The sequence below is a fragment of the Carassius gibelio genome, chromosome A10, assembly GCF_023724105.1.
Source record: "Carassius gibelio isolate Cgi1373 ecotype wild population from Czech Republic chromosome A10, carGib1.2-hapl.c, whole genome shotgun sequence".
In the NCBI taxonomy this organism is placed as follows: domain Eukaryota; kingdom Metazoa; phylum Chordata; class Actinopteri; order Cypriniformes; family Cyprinidae; genus Carassius; species Carassius gibelio.
The window spans coordinates 14,104,459-14,132,286 of record NC_068380.1 but is presented as its reverse complement, the minus strand read 5'-3'; the positions used below and the strand labels follow the sequence as shown (position 1 = coordinate 14,132,286).

The 27,828-nt window shown below is 38.9% G+C and overlaps 3 protein-coding genes across 11 annotated transcripts; 2 read left to right on the top strand and 1 right to left on the bottom strand.

Annotated features, from left to right (window-relative positions):
- Positions 1-42: 42 nt before the first annotated feature.
- Positions 43-6,203, top strand: LOC128021278 (eukaryotic peptide chain release factor subunit 1). 3 transcript variants are annotated; one of them, XM_052608381.1, is made up of 11 exons: positions 43-207; positions 531-639; positions 1,916-2,091; positions 2,338-2,477; positions 2,557-2,695; positions 2,780-2,970; positions 3,055-3,184; positions 3,325-3,495; positions 3,592-3,656; positions 4,538-4,685; positions 4,780-6,203. In XM_052608381.1, exons 2-11 carry the CDS (start codon positions 554-556, stop codon positions 4,860-4,862), a joined length of 1,329 nt encoding a protein of 442 aa, XP_052464341.1. In that variant the 5' UTR covers positions 43-207; positions 531-553; the 3' UTR covers positions 4,863-6,203. The 3 variants fall into 3 exon arrangements, with proteins under 3 accessions (XP_052464341.1, XP_052464342.1, XP_052464343.1); XM_052608382.1 differs by having other exon boundaries at positions 55-207; positions 534-639; XM_052608383.1 differs by lacking the exon at positions 43-207 and adding an exon at positions 1,196-1,366.
- A 500-nt stretch (positions 6,204-6,703) lies between these two features.
- LOC128021276 (F-box and WD repeat domain-containing 11-B) lies at positions 6,704-18,890 on the top strand. Of its 7 annotated transcripts, none has more exons than XM_052608374.1 (13): positions 6,704-6,871; positions 9,395-9,454; positions 10,987-11,227; positions 11,464-11,650; positions 11,870-11,960; positions 12,365-12,502; positions 14,523-14,641; positions 14,800-15,049; positions 15,546-15,664; positions 15,859-15,969; positions 17,328-17,406; positions 17,756-17,920; positions 18,007-18,890. In XM_052608374.1, exons 1-12 carry the CDS (start codon positions 6,719-6,721, stop codon positions 17,915-17,917), a joined length of 1,710 nt encoding a protein of 569 aa, XP_052464334.1. In that variant the 5' UTR covers positions 6,704-6,718; the 3' UTR covers positions 17,918-17,920; positions 18,007-18,890. The 7 variants fall into 7 exon arrangements, with proteins under 7 accessions (XP_052464334.1, XP_052464335.1, XP_052464336.1 ...); XM_052608375.1 differs by having other exon boundaries at positions 9,395-9,459; positions 11,013-11,227; XM_052608376.1 differs by having other exon boundaries at positions 6,757-6,860.
- An 869-nt stretch (positions 18,891-19,759) lies between these two features.
- On the bottom strand, positions 19,760-25,161 carry LOC128021279 (fibroblast growth factor 18-like). The gene is made up of 5 exons (XM_052608384.1): positions 24,422-25,161; positions 22,834-22,873; positions 22,556-22,733; positions 21,531-21,637; positions 19,760-21,257 (listed from the first exon to the last, which is right to left on the bottom strand). Exons 1-5 carry the CDS (start codon positions 24,451-24,453, stop codon positions 20,973-20,975), a joined length of 642 nt encoding a protein of 213 aa, XP_052464344.1. The 5' UTR covers positions 24,454-25,161; the 3' UTR covers positions 19,760-20,972.
- Between the last annotated feature and the right edge of the window lie 2,667 nt (positions 25,162-27,828).

Below are 27,828 nucleotides of genomic sequence, written 5' to 3'. Positions count from 1 at the left end.
CAATCACACAGCTCCAAATACGTTTTCAGGAAGTGATACTAAATTGAGTTTCTGCCTTTCCCCCCACGTGAGCCTCCACCGAAGCACCACGCGCAGCAGGACCGAACCGGCTGCTAGTGTATCACGTCACTGGGAAGCAGCGGCGGCTGAGCTCTGGACCACAAAGTAACGGCCGTAAGGACGCGGCGGAGCGGATAATTGTAGTCTGTGAGTACATTGCAGTAATGTCCGATAACGAAATTGCTTCGAGAAAACGGACCACGTGTTAAAAATAAGATAAGTGCAGAAGGGTGGTTTCGCGCGTGCCGTGGATGTTCTCTGGTGCGAGAGGCCCGCTTAGCCAGTTAGTGCATCCAACTTTAGTCGCGCTTTTCTGTTCTACTCACAATAAACCTCCTTTTATTAAAAACACTTCTGTTTTATACCCGGTCGGTTTTTTTGGATTTAAATCGTTAATGGTCCGCTCTGAAAACAGCTGCTAATTTCAAGCTCTTCGCGCTAGCAAGCTAAAGTTGGATTCTCTTTTTCAGCAGGTCCAGACAGCGCGAGGAAGATGGCGGACGACCCCAGCGCAGCGGACAGGAACGTGGAAATCTGGAAGATTAAGAAGTTGATCAAAAGCCTTGAGGCGGCTAGAGGGTAAGGCTCGCTCTTTCGGATCCTCTGTATTTGTTTACAGCTGTTGAATGACAAACAGTAGCGCCTCCGATGTGTGATACGTTTTGTTGTTTGGGGGACCACATGCTAACCAGCTTGCTAACAGCTGTTGGAGAGAACAGCATGGTGGACGGAGAACGAGACCGTGCACTGTGTAACGTTAGGTCTTTATAAGTCGATAATATTGTTGGTTGAAGGATAAAGAGCGGGAAATGTTATATTGTGTCGTTTGAAATGTGAAGCACCTTCCACACGGCGCTTTAAAGAGAGGTGGGCTCAGGCGACGTGTGTTAACTGGGTGAAACCATACTAGATAGTCTACGTTTTGTTTCTCTTGGGTAATTAGTATTATTTATTTTTTTAAATAAACGTATTAATATCACGGTGTAGTAACATTGATGTAGTTGAATATTGTCTCATTGTTTAATGGCACCAGTCGTCTTTGTTACAGATATAATAACCCCCCCCCCCAAAAAAAAATTCTGTCCTTTTCTGACACGCATGTTGATTTAAACCATCTTTTTTCTTTTTCTTTCAGTGGCATTCCATTTGTTTTTCTTTTTACAGTGAAACTGAATGGTTAAGCGGATTGACAGCCTCCATCATATTTTTTTGGTTATGGAAGAATGTAAATTAATTTAATGCTGATTCCAAAAATGCTCATAAACAGTTTAATTTGTATCACATATTGACTTGACACTTTGACAAAGTAAGTTTACTTGATGTACTGTAAATACAATTACATTGAAAGTTTTAATTTCTGTAACATTTCATCAACGATGCATTACATTGACATTTATATATATTTTTTTTCCCCAGCCATTTATATTGATAAAAAAATAAAAGTATCAGTTTACACTAAAGATATATGAAGCAGCACAACTGTTTGATAATAATGATTAAAGTCTCTTGAGCACCAAACCAGCATATTAGAAATTACAATAATTTCTGAAGGATCATGTGACATTGAAGACTTGAGTAAAGATTCTGTAAATTGAGCTTTGCCATTACAGGAATACGTTTTTTTATATATATATATATATATATATATATATATATATATATATATATATATATATATATAATTGGAAAAAAAAACATTAAAATAAACACAAAAATTAAAATATTTTGGAATATTACTGTTTTGATCACATGCAGCCTTGGTGAGCATAAGAGACTTTTCAAAAACATAAAAAAAAAAATCTGTTAAAGAAAGTCTCAGCCTGCTTTAATATTGCTGTTATATCGCTATTCTCAGAAATGGCACCAGTATGATTTCCCTCATCATCCCACCCAAGGATCAGATCTCACGTGTTGCCAAGATGTTGGCCGACGAGTTCGGCACGGCTTCGAACATCAAGAGCAGAGTCAACAGACTCTCCGTGCTGGGAGCCATTACCTCAGTACAGCAGAGACTCAAACTCTACAACAAAGGTAAATGAGAGGCCTTAGCTTCATCGAAGATCTTTCACAGCCATTTAACTTCTCAGAATATTGCATTTTATTGTACTTAGTATGTTTATCTTTTCCAAAATGGTGCTGTTTAAATAGTATACTGGCAGTTGATAAATTTTTACTGTGGATGTGTGGGTACAATTGGGCGTTGTGCCTGATTTAATCTTTTCAATAGGTGTGGTCTCTCCTGATCCCCCTCCTTTAAGTCTTATATGTATCTTGCAGTGCCTCCTAATGGCCTAGTGGTGTATTGTGGCACCATAGTGACAGAGGAAGGCAAAGAGAAGAAAGTAAACATTGATTTTGAGCCTTTTAAACCGATCAACACATCCTTGTATTTATGTGACAACAAGTTCCATACCGAGGTAAGATCTATCTATCTGTCTGTCTATCTATCATACTATCGTAATATATTAACACATCATATAATTTTTATATCCACAGGCTCTAACAGCTCTGTTGTCAGACGACAGCAAGTTTGGCTTCATTGTAATTGATGGTAGTGGTGCCCTGTTTGGGACTTTACAAGGCAACACAAGGGAGGTGTTGCACAAATTTACTGTGGACCTGCCCAAAAAACATGGTAAACATCCTCAAACCGCTTGCTGCGGCTATTTTCATTCTTTACAGACTTAATTGTTTACCTGCTTGTTTCCTATGACTCTAGGTAGAGGAGGACAGTCAGCTCTTCGGTTTGCACGTTTGAGGATGGAGAAGAGACATAACTATGTGCGTAAGGTAGCGGAGACGGCTGTGCAACTCTTCGTGTCCAATGACAAGGTTAACGTGGCAGGACTGGTTCTTGCCGGTTCAGCCGACTTCAAGACGGAGCTCAGCCAGTCAGACATGTTTGATCCGGTATGTTCTCTTTGCAGTAAATTATTTGCAATCTTTAATTTATCATTGTGCTTGTTTTCTGATTTGGTTCTCCTGCACATGTAGAGGTTACAAGCGAAGGTTCTGAAGCTGGTTGATATATCGTATGGAGGAGAGAACGGTTTCAACCAGGCCATTGAGCTTTCAGCAGAAGTGCTGTCCAATGTCAAGTTCATCCAAGAGAAGAAACTAATAGGTAGTCAATTTACAGGCTTGATAAAGGCAATGTACATGCTGAATACATTTGTTGTGGCATTAAAAATAGGACTTTCGGTAGTTTTATATATATATATTTTAGATATAATTTATTATTTTTCCTTGTGTGTCTGATTTCAGGCCGATATTTTGATGAGATCAGTCAGGACACAGGGAAGTATTGTTTCGGAGTTGAAGACACACTCAAAGCGCTGGAGATGGGAGCGGTGGAGATTCTTATAGTTTACGAGAACCTGGACACTATGCGTTATGTCCTACGCTGTCATGGAGAAAATACTACACCAGAAAATGGTAGACGCACCCTAAACTCTCATTCACAATTTCACATTAGCAAAATATAAAAGGGTTCCTTTGTCATTTAGATTTTGTGTGTGTTTGTGTAATCAGATGAAAAGATTCTCTATCTGACACCGGAACAGGAGAAGGACAAGTCTCATTTCACTGACAAGGAGGTAAATGAAACCATTTCAAACTAATTAAGATTATATATGATTCAGCAGATTTCTTTATCATAGAAAGTAATGTAGAATCTCCAATGGTTGTAACTCCTTTCCCCGAATGACTTTCTGAGTTAAGAGCCATACTCAAACAACCAATGACCGTCATCAGCCCATTAGTACCATGCTCATTGCAGTTCTGTTTTGATTTATCAAAATCATACATTGTTGGTCTTAATGTCTAAGACTGCACTGAACATCTAGCATTCAAATGTGCTTAAAAAATTGAATCTAAAATGAGTACTTTTATTTTAGATCTGTTTGAGCACATTTGTTACATTTGACCATATAAACAAACGGCCAAATGTTCTTTGATCTTTTTGGATCATCCTCAAATCATTGTAAGGAACATGATATTCAGGTTTCACACAAACTTGAGGAGTTCCTTCAGCTCATTAAAGGAGTAATACACTTCCAGAATGAAAATTATTTCATTTACTCACTCCAGTTGTTCTAAACCTGCACAAGTTTCTTCTGTTGAACACAAGATATTTTAAACAATGTTAGTATCTGAACAGTTGCTGTTCGCCAAAAATGTTAATGATCTGAAGAACCTTTTTCCAATATAATAAACCTTTGTGCAATGGAATTGTTCTATGGATCTTGAAGAAGGTTCTTGTAACCACCGATGCCAATAAATAATCTTTTTTTTTTTTTAGTGCAGAGCATTCTGAATTTGTTAAATTCAGCATTTCCTTTTTGCTCATTTCTAATGAAGAAAAAATAAATAACTAATAGTGCTGACCTTTTATATAATGTTTGCTTTTCTCTTTACCAAATATGTGGTTCAGGAAGGAGGTGTATAATGTTAACAGTACTGTATGTGCTTGTTTTAGACGGGTCAGGAGCATGAGCTGATTGAGAGCATGCCGCTGCTAGAGTGGTTCGCCAATAGCTACAAGAAGTTTGGGGCCACGCTGGAAATTGTTACAGACAAAAGCCAGGAGGGTTCACAGTTTGTGAAAGGCTTTGGAGGCATTGGTGGTAAGTGCTTTCTACAGATAACGATTTGTAGTGCAATGGAAAGGTATTGTTATATCAACTTATGCAATCAATATCTTTTTATTTTTCTATTAAGGAATCTTGCGGTACCGTGTGGACTTCCAAGGCATGGATTACCAGGGAGAAGATGATGAGTTCTTTGATTTAGATGACTACTAGGTAGTCGGGACTGAAACAAAATTCAAATACAAGATTTTCCCCCTTCACCTACCCCGCAAATGGCAGGGGAGCGAAGGAGATCGAATCAGCAGGAGGGAGAAAAAGAATGAGAATATGGCAGATGGTCAGTGTGTCCCTGGCTTTAGAATACAGCGACACCATCTCTGGACTGGAAGAGACTGAGTTTTCTCCTCTTCACTAATTACCAGGTCATCGCAACAGCATGGCCATGGCCCGTCTGCCTGTCCTGCCTCAGCTCTTCACGAAAACACTCTAGGCTTTTCAGATCTACTATTTCTTCCCTTCTAATTGCACTCCTTTTCTTCCTTTTGCCTCTCATTTTATAATGGCATCTGCTGCTGTTGTATTTTATTCAAATGTATTATATTTTCTCTTATTCAGTATATGAAGAAAGCAGTAGCAAATTATTAAATCTGTACTGCTTACCTCTAGCCATCTCAAGCCCATTGTCAGGCCTGCGTTTTAATTTCCTGGTTAGCCTAGACTTGATTTGTTGCCTTGTTTCTGCTGTAAACCAGTGTGGTGGTGATGCACTCTGAGCCAGCGATACACCCTGCTCCTCCCATCGCATTGTGCCCACGTTGAGGTGTTTCTTGCTCTCAAATGGACCATATAGTAACTGGACCCATCCCTTCTTGAAGACCGAGAACCATCTTTCCCAGTACATTGCCCTCACTTGTTTTCCTCAGCCCCCTGGAGATGCTACTTCTCAAAATAAACTATATACGAGTGCCTGAATTTTGCAGTTTGTGAGATATAACAGCACAGTGTACCAGCATCTGGACCCTAACTGCAGCCTCCCGCTGTTTCCGAACATAAAATCTTAGCTCGAGCCTTCAGCATTCAATTGGTATTCGACGGCTTTATGCATGGGAATGTCCTTTCGGACTGATTATGGGGTGGGGTTGGGGGGGGGGGGGGGTCATACTGTGTTAACTGTGATGTGTGAGTGAGTATGTGTCAGTTGGCGATTTAATTCCCTTTTAAAAATTAATCTCAGAGTCTGTGATTCGACACCGATTACAAGCCTCTAAGTTCTTTCCGTTTTGTCCAGTCGTATTTTAACAGATTGGTTTTAGAAAGACACTGCAAATCAATATTTTGGACCTTTAACAATTGTGGCATGGTTGGCTCCTGCTAACGTGAACATACAATCCGATAATGTGAAAGGAGAAACAAAAATTATATGAAATACGGGCCCACAATATTTGAGCAGTTATTATGTTGTATATTTTCTCATTTTCTTTGATCCATAACTATTTTGTATAAATCATTTGTTACATCTGGACACAGACATTAAACGTTCTCATTGTTTGCAAATTGCACTTATACCTTGTTTATTATCTGAGCATAGTTGATCTAATTTGATGTGCTTAGTTTTATGACTTCGAATATCTATAAGATTATTTCACTTGTCAAGTTACTGAGGAAGTCAATTATGAGCAATTTAGACGGAAAGCAATTGTAAAAATTCTGAATTATTATGCGTTTACTAATTTAATAAATTGTCAAGACTGACTTAAAAAATGTAAATATTTGGCCACAGGCATGGATGTCGCCAGCAAACAATCAGAAAAATTATTAATATCTGAATCATTGGGGGTAAGCCCTTTCTTTATCCTAGCACCAGACGGCAGCCAATCGCTGTTCAGACAAAACTGACAAAACACTTTTTGTCGTTCGCCGACCAACCACGAATGATGTTACAGATAATAACCCCCTTCGATTATGACGTACTACGACTGTCCCCGTTTTTTACCTTAGCAGCAGAAATGATCCAATCATAACGCGGACAACGCCCATTTGCCTTACGTTTTTTTTTTTTTTGACAGCCAATGGGAAAATCATCCTCACGTCTACTTTCTCCGCCTCCTTTCGTGACGCGATTGTGTCGCAGGGCGGGGTTTCCATTTTCACTGCGAGTTTCGGGGAACAAACATGGAGCCGGAGATGGAGGACAAAACCATAGAGCTGATGGTGAGTACTCGGTATGCTTTGAAACACATTTTTTAGTATGTTCGCAAGACTTTAGAATTTAAAAATCCATGTTAGTGGTTATAAGGGCAGCCTGGTTGATTATAACCAGCTTGTGGAGTGGGTAGGGATCGAGTTGCGAAGGGAAGGAGGGGCGAGGAGAGAGAGAGAAATGGCTGGCTCGACTGATAGGGAGGGCCCTACTATCGCTGCCTCATCTTGGTCGGTTTCACTTCTCTCGTTTGTTTCTTTCCCTCGAAACAGCAGCTGTCTCAGTAGTAGACAAGTCGAACAGTTGTTCTCGGTGGGGACTGATAATATTAATTGAGCTATCTTAGTCGTGAAAACGGAGAAAGGGAAGCCGCCGCGGCATCGTGGTGAGGCCGGGTCTCATCGACTTCAGCCGGTGCTTTGAGCGTCACTGCGGCGCCTCTGCGCCACTCAATCCTGCCTTTTGATTTGGTTCCACAGACGAGTTGTGGTTCGTATATAAAGTCTCAAAAGACTTAACTATGTTTTAAAGCGTTTAAAATATAAATGTGTCATTCACAATAACGCAACATTGACTTTTCAGGGCACATTTTAACTGGACTTTAAAGCTGCGTAATAGGAAGTAACCGCTCCTGCTGTCAATTTCATATGACGTTTCTGAGTCAAACGATGAGCGAATATACAATATCGTCAGCTAATACAACAGTTGTGTTTGATAAGTTATAATTAGTGTTCTTGTAACCACACACTTATTTTGTAGTGGAATACAAACGTTGATTGTTGATGTGGAAGCAACATTTATAGCAAGCGGCTAGGTGGCTAACCACATCAAACTATTAGCCTACGCAAGCTAACGTAATTACGATATTTTCGTATCAAACGCAGTTTTTACTTTCAGACTTTCTGAACCGTAAATCTGTGAAATGCTTACAATAAAAATAAGCTGAATTGCTCAAAAATGGTCTTTCTTCTTAAGCACGCAGCTTTTGATAAAAAAAAATAAATATTTATTTTTTTACGTGATTTGCATATGTAACTTTACTCTCATTATTAATTTAAAATATAATAGTTATGTTCTAGATTTAAAACATTTTTATAGTATCTTTGAAGTTAAGTGCATGACTTGTTTAAATGTGCTCTTAATTAATAAGGCTCTGAATCAATATCTCTCCTAGTCAATACAATAACATTATAGAATCAGTTTGCAAAATGGATTTGCTTCGTGTTGCCATGGATACTGTAAAGGGTAGGAGTGAAGGCACTTGAGTTTGTCCGCTTGTATTGTGAAGCTTGAGGAAGATAGATAAATGGCTTCTGCTTGAAGATAACAAGCCATGTGGATTTGTGTATAGACTGCAGAGACCCATAATAAATCTAAGATATCTGCTCTGCTGACCTAGAAATATGGTTTGAAATGAATCCCAGACTTTATCATGTATCAGTCAGAGTTATTATAAACTAAAACCAAAGAAAACATTTAAAAAAAACTTATTTGTTTTTCAGGTTGTCAAAGCAGTTTTCCTATTTTCATTTAGTCTAACTTACTAAATCCTAAAGCAGCTACATTTAAAACGGAAATAATGAAAACTTTGTAGAAAAAAAACAACTTTTGTATTAAGTAGAGGTGCTCCGATCACGATCGGCCGATCGTTATGCGCATCTCGTCAGTAAAGCCGGTTTTCTAATCAGCGGTTAATTCCATCAGGTGCGTGATTTCACATAGAGCAGCTGTTACTACACAGAGCCGTTGTTAATAGAGAAGATGCGCAAATCACGTTAATTTTCAGCGTTTATTGGCCCATCTTCTCAGTTAACAACGGCTCTGTGTAGTAACAGCTGCTCTATGTGAAATCACGCACCTGATGGAATTAACAGCTGATTAGAGAACCGGCTTTACTGACGAGATGCGCATTAACGATCGGCCGATCGTGATCGGAGCACCCCTAGTATTAACAAAAATGTAATACTCTCTGTTTTGCTTAAAAAACCACTGGTGTCAGTGTCTAGCTTCAGTATATTTTTGTTTAGTCCAATGACCCTAAGTTTCTAAAGAGTTTGGATGATCTTAAATGGTATGAACAGTGGTTACAGATTAAAGCAGGTGCTGAGTCGGTGATATTAAGAGCAATGATATGGATGGCATCATCTCTATCGTGGCTGTATTTGGGATGTAAGCGTATCCTTGTGATGGCCTTGGCTAGGGGACAGCTGTTGACATGTTACCCAAACGCCTACATGCCCTGCCACGATCCCACATCTTTGCTGCATGCTGATGGAGAATCAGTCCAATTATTGAGCACACAAATCGTAGGCTGGTGCTCGGTCCTTTCATCTGCTTTCCCTACAAACAATGCAATGTGATTATGAACGTATGCGAGCAGATGTTGAAAGGGTTGTCTTGCGTAGGTTATGTATATGAGTGGTTCTGATTGATATCGTGGTCCTTTCTTTGAACTTTAGATTTAGTTTGATTTTAAAGCAGATATCGCTATGGATTTATAAATAATAATAATAATAATAATAATGAAATGCTGTTCCTTTTGCAGAACATCTCTGTCATGGACTCGCAGACTGCAGACCGCTCCCCAAAGATCACCGTGATTAAGGTGAGGTGGACGAGGCGTACCTCAGTGAAGTGTGTCAAAGTCTGATAAAATAATAAACCAATACAACAATAAGGATCTGTTGAGTAGCCTCTCCCTGGACTATGCAGGATGTTCTATATTGAAGTACTTTTGACTTAGGGGTTTGTTGTAGGGCACGGCCTAATCTGCGTCTGGAAAACCTCATTGTCCATTTCCGCAGACTTTTATCGTATTTAGGTTTCCTCTTGCATTTTTGAGATGTCCTGTATAATTACATTCATCGCCAAATTATCTGGACACTTGTACTTCTGTAACATTTGATGTTGGCTAGATTGTGTAATGTTTTTGAAGTCTGTTGTGCTCAGCTTGGTTTCATTTATTTGATCAAAAATACAGTAAAACGGTAATAATGTGATCCTTCAGAAATCATTCTAACATGCTGCTTTAATGCTCAAGAAACATTTCTGATTATTATCGGCGAATGGAAAGTTCAAACGAATATAATTTAACTCTTGTAAAATGTTAAATGTATTTAATGTAATTTTTGATTAATTGAATATGTCCTTGCTGAAAGTATTAATTTCTTGAGAAGAAAATCTTACTGAGCCCGAACCTTTGAACAGAAATGTAAGACGCTTCTATACCTGAATTTCATATGAAACCAAAAAGCATCACTTGCAGAGATTTCAGAGGCATTTTTGTTTTTACTATTAATGAAACCAAATGTATTTTATTGAATGAATAAGATCAGTTCCCCTAAAGCTGGTACAGATGTTTTAGCAGAGTAACACACATTAGGTCATTAGGACTTTTGACTACCAGAAAGTGTGTGAATCTTTAACTAAACTTTTCTACAAAGAAACAGGACAGGAACTGTATTTTGCTCTCTTAAGAATGCTTTCACACTAGCTATTTTGGTGTGCCCCCCGTCTGATTTATGTCAGAATTTGGTCATTTGGATAATGTGAACGCTGTCTTCCTGAACTCTGATGCGCACCTGTGAACCATACCAGAAACCGCTTAAAAGGGGTAATCTGGGTTATGGTTCAAGTAAACTCTGGTACAGAGCATTAATGACATATCATTTGATAAAAGTATGTGTTTGTCAATCACTCCCAAGCATCACTGACTTGCATTGCAGGGAGAGAGCTGTGCATCTCATTTCTGAATGCCTTCAGCATTTGTTAGAGCATTTGCAGTACATTCATAAGACGAGTGCCGTTATGTACCAAAGCTTTGGAAACCAAACCAATGGTTCAAAAACAAATATAAAAGTAAAGAGAGCAACGCTACGCATTTTGCCACCTTCTCCTGTTCCAATCAGACTCCAGTTAGGACCAAACAATCGAACCAAGTGTGAAAGCACCCTAATAGTAGAGCACCTGCAGCACTGTTCTTTACAAAGTAAATGCATCTGCCTTGAAATACTATGATAGTATTTTAGTATGTTTCAAATTGTTTTCTTTGTACCTTTCCAATACAGATATTTTCATTTCATTTTTGTCTCATCTAATATATCCATTTATTTGTTTTTCCTTTTACGATGCTTCTAGCCTACTTTTATCTGTCCTCAGGTGAGTAATGGACCCTTGACAGGCTCTAGGAAGCGGCCGTCAGAGGGAAATTACGAGAAGGAGAAGGACGTGTGCATCCAGCTCTTTGATCAGTGGTCTGAGGCAGACCAGGTGGAGTTTGTGGAACACCTGATCTCACGAATGTGCCATTACCAACACGGCCACATAAACTCCTACCTCAAACCCATGCTCCAAAGGGACTTCATAACGGCACTTCCAGGTAACAAACACAGTCCTCATTCTGAATTCCTTTTAACACTAAGATTAAATAGACCATGCATGTCTTGGCCTGTTTTAGTATCTCTTGATTTGAAATCACTTACATTGCAATATAATGTAAGTGAATGTGATTTTATGCTAAGGTTTTCTTTAATTTTTTTTTTTTACTGAAATCCTAGTTTTATAGCTTTCAACACTGACACCCTTATTTAAACTCCATTTCAATTTGTCTTCCAGCTCAGGGTCTGGATCATATAGCGGAGAACATCTTGTCCTTCCTGGATGCGCGCTCGCTCTGTTCGGCTGAGCTGGTGTGTAAAGAATGGCAGCGTGTAATATCCGAAGGCATGTTGTGGAAGAAGCTGATCGAGAGGATGGTTCGGACAGACCCACTGTGGAAGGGCCTTTCAGAGAGACACCAGTGGTGAGTCTCAGTGCTGATATGACTGTTTACATCCCCCAAACCCCCTCATTTATACATGAGGTTTAAGAACAACCTGATCATTATCTTACAGTGGTGTAATTCTCCACCAGACATGCTGGGAACCTCCATTTAGACTGTCTTGTACATCTTATTTGGTCATGAATTATGAAGTTGCTTGTTTATCAGGTATGTTTATTGCCTTTTCTGTTTCCTTTACAGGGAAAAATACCTGTTCAAGAACCGCACAACAGAAGTTCCTCCAAACTCCTACTACCGCTCTCTTTATCCAAAAATCATTCAGGACATTGAGGTGGGCAAAGCAACCATCGCTTCTTTCTCGCTCGTCCTTTTATGAGTGTAATACGATGTTAGATCTTGTCTGCTCATGTCAGCATTAAAAAAAAAAAAGGAAGGTAGTAACTTGGAGCGTTTGTTTGTTCATTTGAACGAGCAGGACCAGTGATTACACCTCAGGGGTAGGCGGCAGGCCTCATGTGACCCAGCTCTTTGTCTTCTTCATAGCAGCCCTCTGAGTAATCAGAGTATGCAGCCATCAGCTATTTTGATACTACATTTTCAAATGTAATGATGAAATGGGACACTTGTTTTTTTTTTTTTTTTTTTTTTTTTTTTGTGTACATGCATAATCATTTTTGAGCAAATTGATTGTCTCTGTGTTACTAAATTGCCGATATGTGCCGTTTCTGTTTGCAGACCATCGAGGCGAACTGGAGGTGCGGCCGACATAACCTGCAGAGGATTCAGTGTAGGTCGGAGAACAGCAAAGGTGTTTACTGCCTCCAGTATGATGACGAAAAGATCATCAGCGGTCTACGCGATAACTCCATCAAGGTGCGACCACGCTCTGCCAGTGCATTTCTTGTGAACCTCCTGTGGGTTTAGTGAAGTCGTCAACAGTAAAAACCACAAGGGCTGAGTGCATCCCAACAACGGTTTCATTAAAAAACACAAACCGCATCTGACATCAAGTGTGTTCTCTTGAATTATGCTAATCACATTTTGCAACTACGTGATTTTTTTTTTTTTTACACTTTAGAGGAACATGTATTCTGCTAACAAAGGGATTTAGGATGGAGGGATAGTTTTAAAGCTCTTTAAACAGAAACATGCTTGAGGTTTAGATTTACACAACTAAAGCTCGTCACTTCTGTATTATAATACTGAAACTAGAGAGAGGAAATTGAAACGGTGAAATGATTCAAGTCACACTTTCTAAGGCAACAGTGACTGTTGATACTGGTTGTGTATATACAGGGGTATGTTACATTTTCTTACTCTTAGGACTAAACTCTGTGGTAATGTGCCATGATCTTTCTGCTCTTGTTGTGGGAGAGGAGGTGTATCTCTAGGGATGTGTCGTAGGTGACAATATCAGTAAAAAGTTATTGTGAGAACCCTCTTAGAATCGCTGTCTATTCTTCTCCAAAGTGAATCACATTTTTGAGGGCCTGAACATGCTCAACTTAAACTTTGCGCACACATCAGAACAGGCAAAAATGTATGTCAGATATGGGTTTCAGAATTGGTCATCGTACATTTACGAAATTTGGTTCATGTATGTAATATCCCGATAACTTCAAAAAAGTATTTTGGAGAGAAGTCTTAAATGCAAAAGGAAGCCAGCAATTTTGAATTAGAATTTTTGTGCCCTTCTTTTTCATTTTCAGGTCTCTTACAGTTTTAATCGGATCATCTTCAAATTTAGCGAGTGTAATCATAAGGCCTTTGCGACGCTAAATTGCGAAGATCTTGAGTTACTGTCAATAGTGTGTCCCTGGAAGCCTGACAAAGTTTAGCGTTTCGCCATCAAAAGAGAAGTTGCTGTAACTCTTGTCTGCCCCAAACTTCACACGTTTGATAGGAGTCCTGTCCTGAACACGTCCCTAACCGTATTCAGTTATAGTCATAGCGCCACCTGCAGGCAACAGGAAGTGACATGTTTAATACTGTTATGACCTCCTACAATCATTTAGTAACGAAACACTGTTGTGTGTTGCTCGGAGATGCACAACAGTTCTGCTGTGGTTTTGCTTAGAACTATTTTCATTAGTGAAATGGAGCAAATGGTCAATAGCATGTCTAAAATGTAATTCAGTTAATATTACTACTGTTGTATAAAATCAGTGTAAACTTTGCAATTGCGCTGATAGTTGGGAAATGTGATGTTACTTACCTGTATCATATATTATGTAGAATATTTATTTTTTTAAATGTTTGTTCATTTGTGTGTGCCATTTTAGTTCATATTTTTCCATGAGTCAGACAGGCTGTGCAAGCCTCGATACTGTCAATACATTATCAGTCACCGTTTACACTGAAAGTAATTCAATCAGATTCATTCTTGCCAAAGTTTCAGTGCTGCCCAAGTTATTGTTTATTATTTGAGTTTTAATCATGTTACATGTCCGGTCAGGCAAGTAAAATGATCTTCCACCTGCCCCTTCACAAAATCCACATATCCTGGACAAGTGTTAATGTTGAGCCCTGCTAGCAACATGGTAGAAACATGTTAAACCATTCTCGCAATATTTAGCTGACTGATTAAACATGCTATTAATGCCATAAAGGTGAACTCAAAAATGCATGGTCCAGTCTGCCCCAAGTAAAAAAATTTAGGTCTCTTATCAACAGGAACAGGCTTGTTTTACACAAACTCAAACAAGCAATGTCAAATCTGCCAATGTCAAATCTGCCCCAAACATCACGTTTTATAAGAGATCTGGCTTAAAGACATAATCATGCCAAAATCTATTTAAATGATGAGTCTATTCTAGTTAACAGAAGTTTATATTTGACTTTGTGAAATTCTTGTTTGCAGTTGTAAAACGATGTCTTATGTGTTAACATTCAGATATGGGATAAACAGACTCTGGAGTGTTTGAAGATCCTGACGGGGCACACAGGCTCCGTGCTGTGTCTGCAGTACGATGAGAGAGTCATTGTTACCGGCTCCTCTGATTCCACTGTCAGGTCAGATTTCTATCCTTCTCTCACTCTCTAGAAGTCCTCTGTTCATTTTTTCCAGTAGCCCCCCACCCCCCCCATCACTCCACATATCTGTTCAGCTGGAATGAATAAGGAGCTGATAAAATCAAGGCTGACTTTGCTTGCCTTCTCTTTTTACTCAGAGTGTGGGATGTGACCTCGGGGGAGGTTCTGAACACTCTGATCCATCACAACGAGGCCGTGCTCCACCTGCGATTCTGTAACGGGCTGATGGTCACCTGCTCGAAGGATCGCTCCATCGCCGTGTGGGACATGGCCTCTCCTACAGACATCAGTCTCCGCCGGGTCCTCGTCGGTCACAGGGCTGCTGTCAACGTGGTCGACTTTGACGACAAGTACATTGTCTCTGCCTCTGGGGATCGGACCATAAAGGTCAGCACGCCAATCTCTGAATGTATTATACCCCGGTTCATATCATTCAGACCCTGTCGAAGTGTGTTGGATTCTTGGCAACAATAAGATGAGTGGACTAGACTATATTGTCATGCAGCTAGACTTTTACTGAGTATTCAGGTGTCTGCTTGTTTAGTCCAAAGCATAGAATTTCCCAGCAGAGGGCAGCAGTGTAATATTTTCTTAATTCTCCCTGATCCTTTTCACTCATCACTCCAGAAGGGGTGCCAAGTCATTCTGCATCCCCTGCCATATCAAAACATTCCCCAAATAATGAGGCAGGCAGTAAGGGCTGGTTGTGTGTGTACATGTCTAGAAGGGTTTTCTCATGTGCACACACTTGACTTCATGGGTTTAAATGTACTGGTTGTTTATTAAATATGCCTGTGGATTATTCTAGAGAAAGATGGTGATTAGGAACAGATTAAAAGTGTTTATTGTTTAATCCTGTTGTGTGATCTAATGTGTTCTGCAGGTGTGGAGTACAAGCACCTGTGAGTTTGTTCGGACACTAAACGGCCATAAGCGAGGAATTGCCTGCCTGCAGTACAGAGACAGACTTGTGGTCAGCGGCTCCTCAGACAACACCATCAGGTGTGTGTGTGAAGAAGCAATCATTCAAGTTTGTGGAATAGTAGTTGAGTGAATTAAGAAATGTCAAAAATGAACAGTAATGACAATTAGACTAATTCTCTGGTTTTAATTAAAATAATGGTTTCAGCCAGTTCGTATTCTTTGCATGTAGGGTTTATTTTTTTCACAAACTTTGTGTTAATCTGTTTCTCCAGGCTGTGGGATATTGAGTGTGGAGCTTGCTTACGGGTTTTGGAAGGGCACGAGGAACTTGTTCGCTGTATTCGCTTTGACAACAAGCGGATCGTCAGTGGAGCATATGATGGGTACGCCTGAGTCTGATTAGTTCAAAGTTGAAGGAAGTTTTGTTGTCACTTTTTCAGACCTGCCAACCTGTACTAATTTTGCTTCGCAAAAACCTGGTGATGCCTCTTGTCCACACGCAGTACTCAAATCAAGCAACAGGAAAAGAAGTGTTCGACCAACAGAGTGCTGAGTTCACTCCCCCGATAGGAAGCATGGAGGATTGACAAATGCATAAGGCCTGTCATTAAAATGGGATTGCAAATTGACATCAACACAACATCCTGCTTGATTTCCCCTTCCACTCCTGATTTCTAAAAAGCGAGATTTACAGTTCAAATATGGGTTTCACAAAAATAAATCTTTATAAGATGATAAACTTTCAGCTTATATAGCATCCAGAAAATATATCAGTGTATCAATTATTATATCAATTAAATAACATTGAATTTTGCTTTGGTCTGAACAAAAACAGCAGACTTACTTGTTGATGCCGCTTGACAGGTCGAGCTTTTGGAATGGCAGAAATGCAGCTGTACACAAGACAGAGCAGCATCTGACTCCGAAATGTGCAGTGCTCATGGTTATTTAATGAAATCAGAGCCTTTTGAAGTTCAATCATCACATTAAGCCATATCCCAATTCTGCTCTTTCCATCCCCAAATTTAAGGCATATTGAAATTATAATTAAGACTTTCTTATATCATTTAATACTCTTTATGGCCTTAAATTTGACACAAATAAATGTAAGACTTTGTAATGACCTGCGGAAACCCTTAAAAACTGAAAACTGAAAACACTCTCTTATTTGAAAAGAAAAATAAATGTTTTACATAAATTGGCAATCTGCAGCAAAGCGGGAGTCATGCACGATCTGCTAATCAAATAAGGAGCTGCGGGGAAGTTGTTGTAAAAAGTCAAAAAAAAAAAAAAGTTTGTAACATTGCAGTTAGAGATGCTGATTTTAAAATAAATGTATTAGCAAACCCTTTATTTGATCTCCTCACACTGCTGTGCTGTTGTAGAAATGTATTGTACTCTGGGGGATTATATATATTATGGCTGGTTTATTCCTGTCCATGATGTGAATGATCTCTTTATTCTCGCATCTTTAATTGTGGAGTTGCATTTGTCTGGTCATTAGTCTGATACACAGGCAGTGCACAATACCCACACTGCTGAGGAAGCAGTCACTTTTAATCCCACAAAACCCACAATTGAATTACAGATTATCTGTAGATTGTGTGTGAAATTGCCTCTAAAACTGCTTTACAACATAAGAATGAGAGAGGGAATTTTAACCGATTTACCATGGATTTATGATGGTCGTATTTTTATGTGCATCGTCTAATGTGTTTTTAATGTTTGTTTGTGTGTGCAGTAAAATTAAAGTATGGGACCTACAAGCTGCTCTTGATCCACGAGCCCCAGCCAGCACTCTGTGTCTACGTACACTAGTGGTGAGTTCCCACACAACGATTAAGATCCCTTATACATGCTAGACTACTGACTTGTTTTCAGGCTCTCAAGCTTTTTTTGTTAAGGACAAATCTTTAAATGTGTACAATTCAACAAAATTTGCAAAGTTTTTATCAATGATCTCAAATTCCCAAATATCAGCCAATTAACCGCTGTGTGATTGGTTAACTTCTGTTATTTACTTCTGACAGTCTCTGTTCGGTTACTCATATCAGTCGTGTATAGTTCATCAGCCCTCTGCATTGTCAAACATTAATTGCATCATAGTCTTTCCCAATCTGGGAATGATTTTGTTGTCGTGAAAAGTTTCTTTTTTTTGTCTGCGTGTAGGAACATTCTGGCCGAGTGTTCCGGCTCCAATTCGATGAGTTCCAGATCATCAGCAGTTCTCACGATGACACTATCCTTATCTGGGACTTCCTCAATGTGTCGACCAATGGGCAGACGGAAGGACGATCGCCGTCCCGCACGTATACCTACATATCCAGATAGCAGGTAGCATGTGTTTTGACTCGATTTGATTAAAGTTCACACGCATCAAAATGCAAACTCTAATTTGCATGCACGTGATCTCTTGACAGGGAAGCCCTGGTGGCGTGCGGAGTGTGTGCGAGTGTGTGTGGGGACTGTTCGGGTGACCCAGTCTCTGTGGAAGTGTGCCGGGATCAAAGGTCGAGGAACGCCACCACCACCCCCCTTAACTTCACCCTCCTCTCTCCATCTGTCCGTTTTATTTCTCCCCCTCTTCAGTCGTTTTGAGGGCCGCCCCACAACACAAACTGCATCAGTTCTCTTTCTCCATCTCTGCGGAGGAGGAGGCGGAGAAAAGATGGAGAGAGCGATGCCATTAAGCCTAAAACGTAAGGGTGGGTGTTGAAGCCCCCCCTCACCCCTGCCACCGAATACAGAGTGACGGCTGCCCCGGCTCCGCCCCTGGGCTCATGAACTCTGTATCAATCTTTTGTTTTATTTTTATTGATTCAAAAAGAAATATGAAAAACTAAAGGGAGAAGGCAAGGTTTGAGTGCCTTCCTTCCCTCAGGACTGTTCTGCATGAATGAGTGAGCGATGGGATGTGTAATGTGTGCTGGTCAACCCCCTCGGTTTCTGTCTTACGTTTTTTTTTTTTTTTTTTTTTTTTTTTTTTTTTTTTAATGCTTCTTTTTTTATTTTTATTTTTTAGGCTGGGAGATTGACTTCATATTTTCTTTTCTTGTGAAATCGTATGAATAATTTTAGTTTTTTGACTCCTCTCCTGATATGTCCCTCCATTTCTAATTTTTAGCGCTGTCCGTCTTGTTCCCCTTTCCACTGTCTGCTCGTCTAGGTTCTGAATGACCCGTAACTGATCTGAATTTAGTTGTAAACAGAATTGTCTTGTCTAAAATGGTGTTGTATATTGCAAAGATTTTTTTAATGAAAAAAAAAAAGCGTTATTAATAAGAATAAAGTACTTGACTGTGAAGGAGTGTTAAGAAGCTTGCACAATCGCCTTGTATTTTTAGTTTGTGTGTTTGTACGCATTATTCGCCCTTTCAAGATAGAGGCCCAGATTTCAGTAACCTGCCACAATGCCTGCCAAGACCTCCAGAAATCGTAGGGCTGCTGCTCAAATATTTAAGTTCATCTCCTGCTTTGAATATGTGGAAATTGGCAGTACTGTCAATTTAGTCTTATTTGATTTCAGCTTTCCTTATGAACTCCACCACGGCAACAGCCACAATACGAGCCCAGTTTGGGTAAATCATTTCAGCGCTGTGCAAGTTTTTAATCTGAAATCTCAAGAATCACAGAGTTCAGTTCTGTGTGAACTTCAGAATGGAAGTTAATTGAAATAAGGTATTAGAATGAATTCTGGCAGGCTGCTGTCAGATTCTGAGACATAAGGGTGGATGTGAGAGAGATGGAGACATTATAAAGAGTGAGGATCAAAGTCGGTCTTCAGACTGGGGAAAGAGACCTGAATACTGCCCAATGGGGTGATCTGGAATGCAGTAGATGACTAGAGTACAGAAAATCTCAATACGGCTCTTATAAGTGTTTACTTTTGAGAAAACGTAACCGTATTGCTTTTCTTATTGTTTGGAACTCTTATGATAGTTACACTAGTTCTAGGCTGTATTGCAAGTGTGTATTTTAGGGCTGTAGTTTATACCCTCTGAGTCCATCAGGTGGCAATAATACGGAGTTTGGACTCAAAAACAGGGTTCTGGGTAAATGTGTCAGGGAACAGATAAAACCCACTGATCAATGCATCCACAAAATAAATATTTTAATAGCATGAATTGTATCAAAATATTTCATCTCTTAAGACTTCACCAGCCCCAAGTGGTTTTGGGACAATAATTTGCAACCGTAACTGCAACATTTGCAGGGCTGGAAGCTCCAGGGTCAGGTTAAGTAACTACTCCGATACATTTAACTCTCTAGAGTGAAAATCAACTCATGTTGGGACCAGTAATGGATACATTGGTTAAAACAGCCATGAACATCAGTGCAGGTCAGTGTTTGCTCACATACGTAGTCTTTTATAGGCCTTTTTTTTTCCATACTTTGTTTTGTTAATTGTGGGGGATTTTATTAGTGGTCAGAATATTTTATTTGGCATTCTATGCTGTTAAATTATATTTACACTACCGTTCAAATCTTAAAGGAGTCTTTTTTTTTCTGCAAAGATGCATTAAATTAATCCTGATATTGAAGACTGTTATACTGTACTTTTTGTTTCCATAAAAATATGGACCAGCACAACTGTTTCAACATGGCTACCAATAAGAAATGTTTCTTTAACAGGAAATCAGAATATTAGAATGATTTCTGAAGGATCTTGTGACACTGAAGACTGGAGGGATGGCTGCTGAAAATTCAGCTGTGCATCACAGGAATACATTTCTTTCAAAAACATCTACCCAAGCCCAAACTTATGAACGGTAGTGTATATCTCTCCCTTTAAATTACACTTATTAATGAGATGAATATGAAAGACTCTGCTCCTGGTGAAATGTGAAGCATCTGAGGCTAAACCAAAACTGAACCTTCACCATTAGGTCTAATAAGGCTTTCTTGACAAATACATTCTAAAAGACTTTGGTTCTTGTTTACAATCTCACAGCTTTTATATGCCTCAAGATATCATATTTGATAAGTTCACAAAGCAGGGCCTTTAATCGCCCTTTTGGTCATAAGCATCCAAGTTGCCAAGTCTCCGCTAACACATACTATGCCATGCACTGACCCAGTTTTCCAGCCATGCAACTTCAAGAGCTCTTTGCTCTTTTATGGTGGGACAAATCAGAGCCAGTGGCACTGGACATAAGAGGGGAATTCTTTGGCCTCTGATGTGCTTGGTTCCCTTGTTGTCAGAGTTTAGAGACTGGACAATTGCCCAGGAGTCTTTGGTTATATTTTGCATGATTACACAATGTTTAAGCAACTCTGTCCTTCCACTATGAATTCAACTGAGAGGTCTGGTTGCGTTTTAAGGAAGAGCATCTATCTAGATCCTCTGTAAGAAGTGATCTTTGCGTGTCAGTCAGTGCTTGTTGTATTATTGGAGTGGTGGAGGAGAGGTGGAGTTCTGCTGGACTCTTTTGCTCCTCTTGCTGACTGTGGTAAAGCTGCAGAGCTGCAGGTCGGGCTGTTCTCCTGGAGGGAAGCGCTTCATGAAATGCACGTCTCGCTGGTTGGGTAATGTGTTCGGACCTCTTCGCGGTCGGCCCCTTTTGGTAAAGCCAATGTACCAGCCCATGTAGCGTGCTGACATCCAAGCGGTGTAGTTATTCTCCAGCATTATCTCGATGAAAATGCAGCCTCCATTTACACTGCTGTCTTCCTGGAATGGAAGAATGCATGCATTTTCTTTAAAAAGAGGCATGTTTAATATACACTCATTGGTCACTTCATTAGGTACACCAGTTCAACTGCTCATTAACTTCTCATTATGGTGGCAACTCAGTGCATGTAGACATGGTCAAGACAGAGTGCTGACGTTCAAAGCGACCATCAGAATGGGGAAGAAAGGTGATTAAAGTGACTATCAAATCATTGTGTGAACAGCTCTTAGGGGCGCGAATGATTCAAAGGATGCAGTTTTTCAGTAACTCACCTTCCCCACAAGCTTGCCCTTATGGTTCATGCACAAATAGTAGTTTGTCTCTTTCCCTCTTATTCTCACTTGACTCCCAAATGTGTCGGCCTCCACCACGAGCTGAGCTTGTGAAGAAACACAAAAATACAAACACAAAGGGAATATAAATGAACATAATTGACACTCAAGTGCATTTGATGTATCGTCATAGATATTACACTTTAGCATATAAGAGTTTAGCAAGACATATATGGTTGGCAGATGATTTTTTTTTTTTACTTCAGGTTTTAGTATAGAAGTGTGTTAATCATTGCGGAATGTTTAATTTAATATGCATTTACATTTATTCATTTAGCTGACAATTTTATCCAAAGTGACTTCAAATGACTGTAACATGATTAATATAAATACATTTTTAATATAGATAAATTGTTAATTGTATTTATTATAAATGCATTATTTCTAGACATTATATATATATATATATATATATATATATATATATATATATAAGTAATAATAATAATGATTAAATAATATTATTTACTTATTATGTAAGAGATTTATTTCTTATGAATGACAAAATAACCAATATAAAGAATCAATATTTAATATTTTAAATATTGTAATTGTTATAAAATAAAATTATATTCAACTGTTAAATGTTAATATGAAATACCGGTACTAATATTGCAACTTTAATACAGTATTAAAGTTTATTATTAAGTATAGAGTGTTAAAGAATCTACAATTTTCATAGTCATGAAAATAAAGAAAACTCTTAGAATGAGAAGGTGTGTCCAAACTTTTGGTCTGTACTAATATATATATATATATATATATAATGTCTAGAAATAATGCATATATATATATATATATATATATATATATACACATAGATAGATAGATAGATAGATAGATAGATAGATAGATAGATAGATAGATAGATAGATAAACCACTAATAATAATTTTTGTGAATTAAACAGTCAGTTATTTAATTTAATGTGTAGGGGTAGGCTGACACATTCAGAGGATTCCTTACCATATTTATCCCCATCATCTCCCATGGCGGTGATTTTCTTGCCGAGCACCTGGACGTGTTTTCCACTGGTCCGACTGTACAGCTGGTAAACCCGGTGTTGTTTCCGGCTCAGGCCGTCCCGCACACCTGTCTGATTCTCTACATGTACTCCAAAGTTTACATTTTCCACTGCTAACACCTGCACAAACACAGAAGTCAGTCACAAATCGCTTTTATTGATTTTTGAACTATCAATAGATATATGGTTTTATTAATGGTAACACGTGTATTGTAAGCACCTGTAATGGGCCGTAGAACAGTAACATGACCTGGAAACATCTGGCCAAAGAGAAACAGAAATAGACACATGTGATTGTGTGAGACTTGCATCTGCTCTAGAGGTTGGATGGCACACCTTTCATGTTTTGTTGAATCATACAATTATGTGCAAATGAAAGCATAAGTCCTTAAGTAAAAAAGGCACTCGGTATTACAAAATATTTCCCCTTTTCAAGTGAATGAAATTATTTTAGGTTTTGGTTGGCTATAGTTATACGAGTGAGGCGACAAGAAGAAAGGATGCAAATGTTTATTTTAACTCAAACTAACACCACATGAGAGTGTATGGATGTATTTAAAGATCAACGTTCAGATCTGTTCTGAACTGTTAGTGATACTTTATACATATGCCAACCACCCTCATTCACTCTCCTTTCCTAAATGATGTCAGCCACGCATCATAATGAATCACAGGCTTCCAAATCTACCAAAATATACTTCCCGTCTTCATTAACAACATTCATATATTCATATCCTTCTCTTTAACCTCACAATTATTTTATATCATTTTTTAGCTGGAGGGGTTAAGTTTTTTTTTTTTTTTTTACATTAAATAAAAAATTAAATGAATGAATTTGTTAATTAAAAGTTGTCCTCATCTTGACAGGTTGTAATCTATTTATATGGATCAGGAAGTCAAACCCTCAAAAATGATCCACCCTGATTCAACACACTCTGGTCTTCTCTATTTTATGAAATTCTTTATTGAACAAAATATTAATACTGACTTTGATAAATGGATAAATGATGCTCACTTTTCTCCGGAAATATTAAGTGCATTAAAGTGTATATATATATATATATATATATATATATATATATATATATATATATATATGATTTCTGAATGATTTCTATTTTAAATTGTTTTGTTATTAAAATACTGAAACACATCTGGCCACATAATTAAAGTCAGTGTGGTGAAACTAACATGCAGGAAATCCATTTTGTTGTCATGTGTCAAGAAAACCATGAAATAGAGGGGACCATCATGACTGTGTGCTAGGAGTATAAAAAAATCAAATAAAAAATAAAACCATTATATTGACTTTTATAACACATTTTTACGAGTAAAATGGACTAAAGCAATATTTGCGATATTCATGATTAAAACTATGTTTTTAATAGTTTTGTCAAATGTAAATATTTTTGATTGCAGATATGTTCATTTATGGTTACTATTCATATATATATATATATATAGAGAGAGAGAGAGAGAGAGAGAGAGAGAGAGAGAGAGAGTAGCATTTTTAAGCATTAACTCTGTTTTTATTAATCTCAGCCATGCTTATCGAAAAACAGGACTTCTACCCTACAGTCTAAGCAGGATCCAGAAGGTCTCATCATCAGTGTGCATCCTGCTGTTATTTGAGGAGACACTGGGTGGGTTGTTATGAGAACCCAGCATCTGCTGAGGCTATCGTCTGACCCAGAGATGGGAAACACAACAAATGCTCAGACTGGACAAAACGGTGGACCCATCAGTAGATGGAGACTCGCTACAACACAGCCTTCAACTCAAACTGAACATTTACACGTGGAACTTACAGCACGACAGCAGAGGACAGCATGGACTGCATCGCTCCAGCGCTTCTATCACCCCGGAGAGTGGGATCTCTGAGGCGATGCTTTTAAAAACTGGAGCCCAAACCGGACACAGACCCAGGTGAGCATCTGAGCGCGTGTTGGAGGGTTGTTCATAGAGGTTCTTCTCGCAAGCAAACCCGTTCGGATGTGTACTGGAGAACGACAGGTGAAAAACAGGTCATCCTCCTGTGTGACCCCATGACACACTGACAAAAGATGGATATTAAAAAGCTTCCCAGTGTTCCTTCCTGCGGTATCCTCAAGAACGCTGCATGTTCCCACAAAAACGCAGAATTCAGGGTTCCTCCTGCCCTTTAAGAAGTCATTGCTAGATTTTCTCCTTTTCCAGGCTTCTTTTGTTTGGCTGTGGGGTGGAAAGAACCCTCTCTCGCCACAGGACAGTGCGTTTGCTGAATGAGAAGGAAGCGCAGCTGAAGTGGAACGGAGATGGGCGGGGTGCGCGCAGGGGCAGGGATGGTGATGGGACGACGTTTCTAGCTCACTTATCATCACCAAGGTGGGGCGATGGAGGAGAAGCGCTTCGGCCGTCCAACAGTAACCGAATTCAGAACTTTAAGCACTTTAAAATTGCTTACATAAACCGAGTGACCTTTTATTAAACGGAAGGGTTTCGGGAAGTCTGGACGTCCTGCTTAAAGGTGCATTCGGTCGTTAGTTTGCTAATTAAAGGGTTAAACAGTGTTTTGAGAAATACCACCTGCGAAAAAGGTTCCAAGTCCTGTCAGTCTTGGAGAAAAAAACGGTTTTAATCTACATAGAGCGGGGCGTCCCCTCATGATGACATCACAATGGCGTGTCATTCAGCTGGCTGGATTACTAATAATAATAACATTACTTAATGCATTTATTAAGGCTTTTTGCATGTAAAAACAAGAATTTAAACAAAACAGTAAAAAAAAAAAAGCACATCCTAACCAGCTGCTCTGCTAAAAAAAAAAAAAAAAAAAAAAAATTATTTATTTAGCTGGTCAGTCTGGGAGCTCAGAATAGCTAGACTGAGAGACCAGCTAAAACCATCTTCCAGCCTAAACCAGCTAAGACCTAAACTAACTAGCAACAGTAGTTAGCAAACAAAATTCATGCATCCAGACCAACAGGTGTCAGTATAAAGTGTAAAACCACTGATACTATCTTGGAAAATAAGTACCGGTTAAACCTAAACAAACACTTCCTTAGTGCATCCCTGAAAAAAATTGATCTCTGTTAAACCTAAAAGGGGTACTGAGTAATATTAGGCCATATTTAAACACATCAAAATAGAAGAGAGGGTGTGAGAGAGGTATGTAAGCAACGAGGCATTCCAAAATGAACATTTCACAGGGATTTCAGAAACACAGCCCGTTTTCCCCCCTCCTCTGACCACGACAGAACCGCAGACACCCGGGTCAGCCAACAAGCGCCAGTAGCCTACTGCATGGCAATAGATGTCTGCAAGTGAAGGAGAGAGATGTAAAATAGCGGGTAGCTAGACAGGTCACGGCCCTCTTGGCGGTTTTGAACACCCTAAATGAGCCATGTCACATTTCCAAAATACTATATCTCATTTCCTCTCACCTTAAAAATCCCGTAATTTCCAGAGACCACAAACATTTTTGATTAGTGTAAAGGTTTGATATTTAACCTCCACTGGATAGCATTGAGCAATTAGCAGGTCATAATGATCTGATATTCAACATACACTCACCCAGTTGTATGAACAGCAGTATTAGAGTAGAAGAGTTAGGAAGGCTGGTTGACTGGATCACACTCACCGTTGTGATTGTATAACCTTTTGTACCAGCATTTCCCCGCTCTTTGTCTTTCAGTGTCTGGACTTCAGGCCCTCCACCCAGATTGAATTTTTAGATGAAGTCCAGAGTTCTTCATGTGTAAGATATCAAATGCACGTTCTTTTTAGAACTCTTTGAATTCCAATATTTCTGTTTTAGCTTTCTTGAAGGAACATTTGTGTTGATCGCCACAAAAATAAATAAATAAATATTTCAATTCACTTGTGAAAAAAAATCAGATTACAGTGTTTTAAATTGTTTTAAAAAATCAAGTATATTTACTTCAATTTTGAGGCATTTATAATGGAATTAAATGGGACCAATTTTTAAAGTAGAAATGTGACACAATTTTATAAAATAAAACTCAATACTTCTAAAACTTTTGCATTCTTTGAGCTGTAAATCTATTAAATTTATCATTTTTTGATTGTTTTAAAGGTTTAGGGTTTATGGCATTGGATTGTCATGTTGGCAAAGCAGTAAAACTGAATGTAACATTACAAAGAACATTTTAGGAGGTTTTTTTTTTCCCGCACAAAAATAGAATTAACATATATTGTGACTATACTGTTGATACAGTGATTATTTTAACATTTACCAATTGGCCAACACACTCTCATAGCAATTTGTAACTTAGTGGCTAATTCCTATCAGTTTGTAAAATCTATCTCATACCCAACTGATGTTTAAGTTTTTTTCCCCCTCTTTCTTAAAATTGTTTGTTTACACATGAATCACATCTCCCAAATGTATACGTAATTGCTACAAACTAGTTGGTATCCAAACAGTTGAAGGTAGCCATTGACTTCCATAGTATGGAAGAAAATACCACAGCAGTCAGTGGCTACTGTCAACTGTTTGGCTACCAACGCTTTTCAAAATATTATCTTTTTCTATCTTCAACAGAAGAAATGCATGCTGGTTTGGAACAGTTTGACGGTGAGTAAACGATGACAGAATTTACATTTTTGGTGAACTGTCTCTTGGCTCAGTCGGCTCAGTCAAAGCTCTGGTTGAATGGTTTGAATGTGTTCACAGTCCAGAACCGAGCCTATTTAATCTTTTCTCTCAGTGGAGTAGCTCTCTCACTTTTTTATTTGTATTTTTATCCTCCACTAATTTTTCAGGTCCAGTTCTATGAGTTTCCGACAAAATATGAGATTCTCCTTCTTTGTCTCCCTCTCTCTTTTTCTTTCTCTTCCTTTTGGCTCATCTTCCATCATTCCAGACTTTAAAGGGAGAGTTCAGACTTCTAATATAAGACCGGTCACCACCACAACAAAGGAGTCAGCTTTGAGTTTGAATAAATGCATTCTGCCTGTCTGTACCCTACTCCCATTTTTCCTTCTCCATGTTATTTCTCTTTTGGCCTGTACTGAAGTATGAGCACTTGTTATGCATTCTCCATGGCAGCCCTTCTTCTGGAATAGATTAACAGGCCGGGGAGGAAGGGGAAGCGGCGGCAAACTGAAGTCGGCAGAGGGAGACGAAGGTGTAAAAGGGAGTGAAGTGTGAAAAGAAAGGGATAGAGGAATGGAAAAAGGAAGCATGGAGCTGAATTCTGGAGGAAAGGAAGAT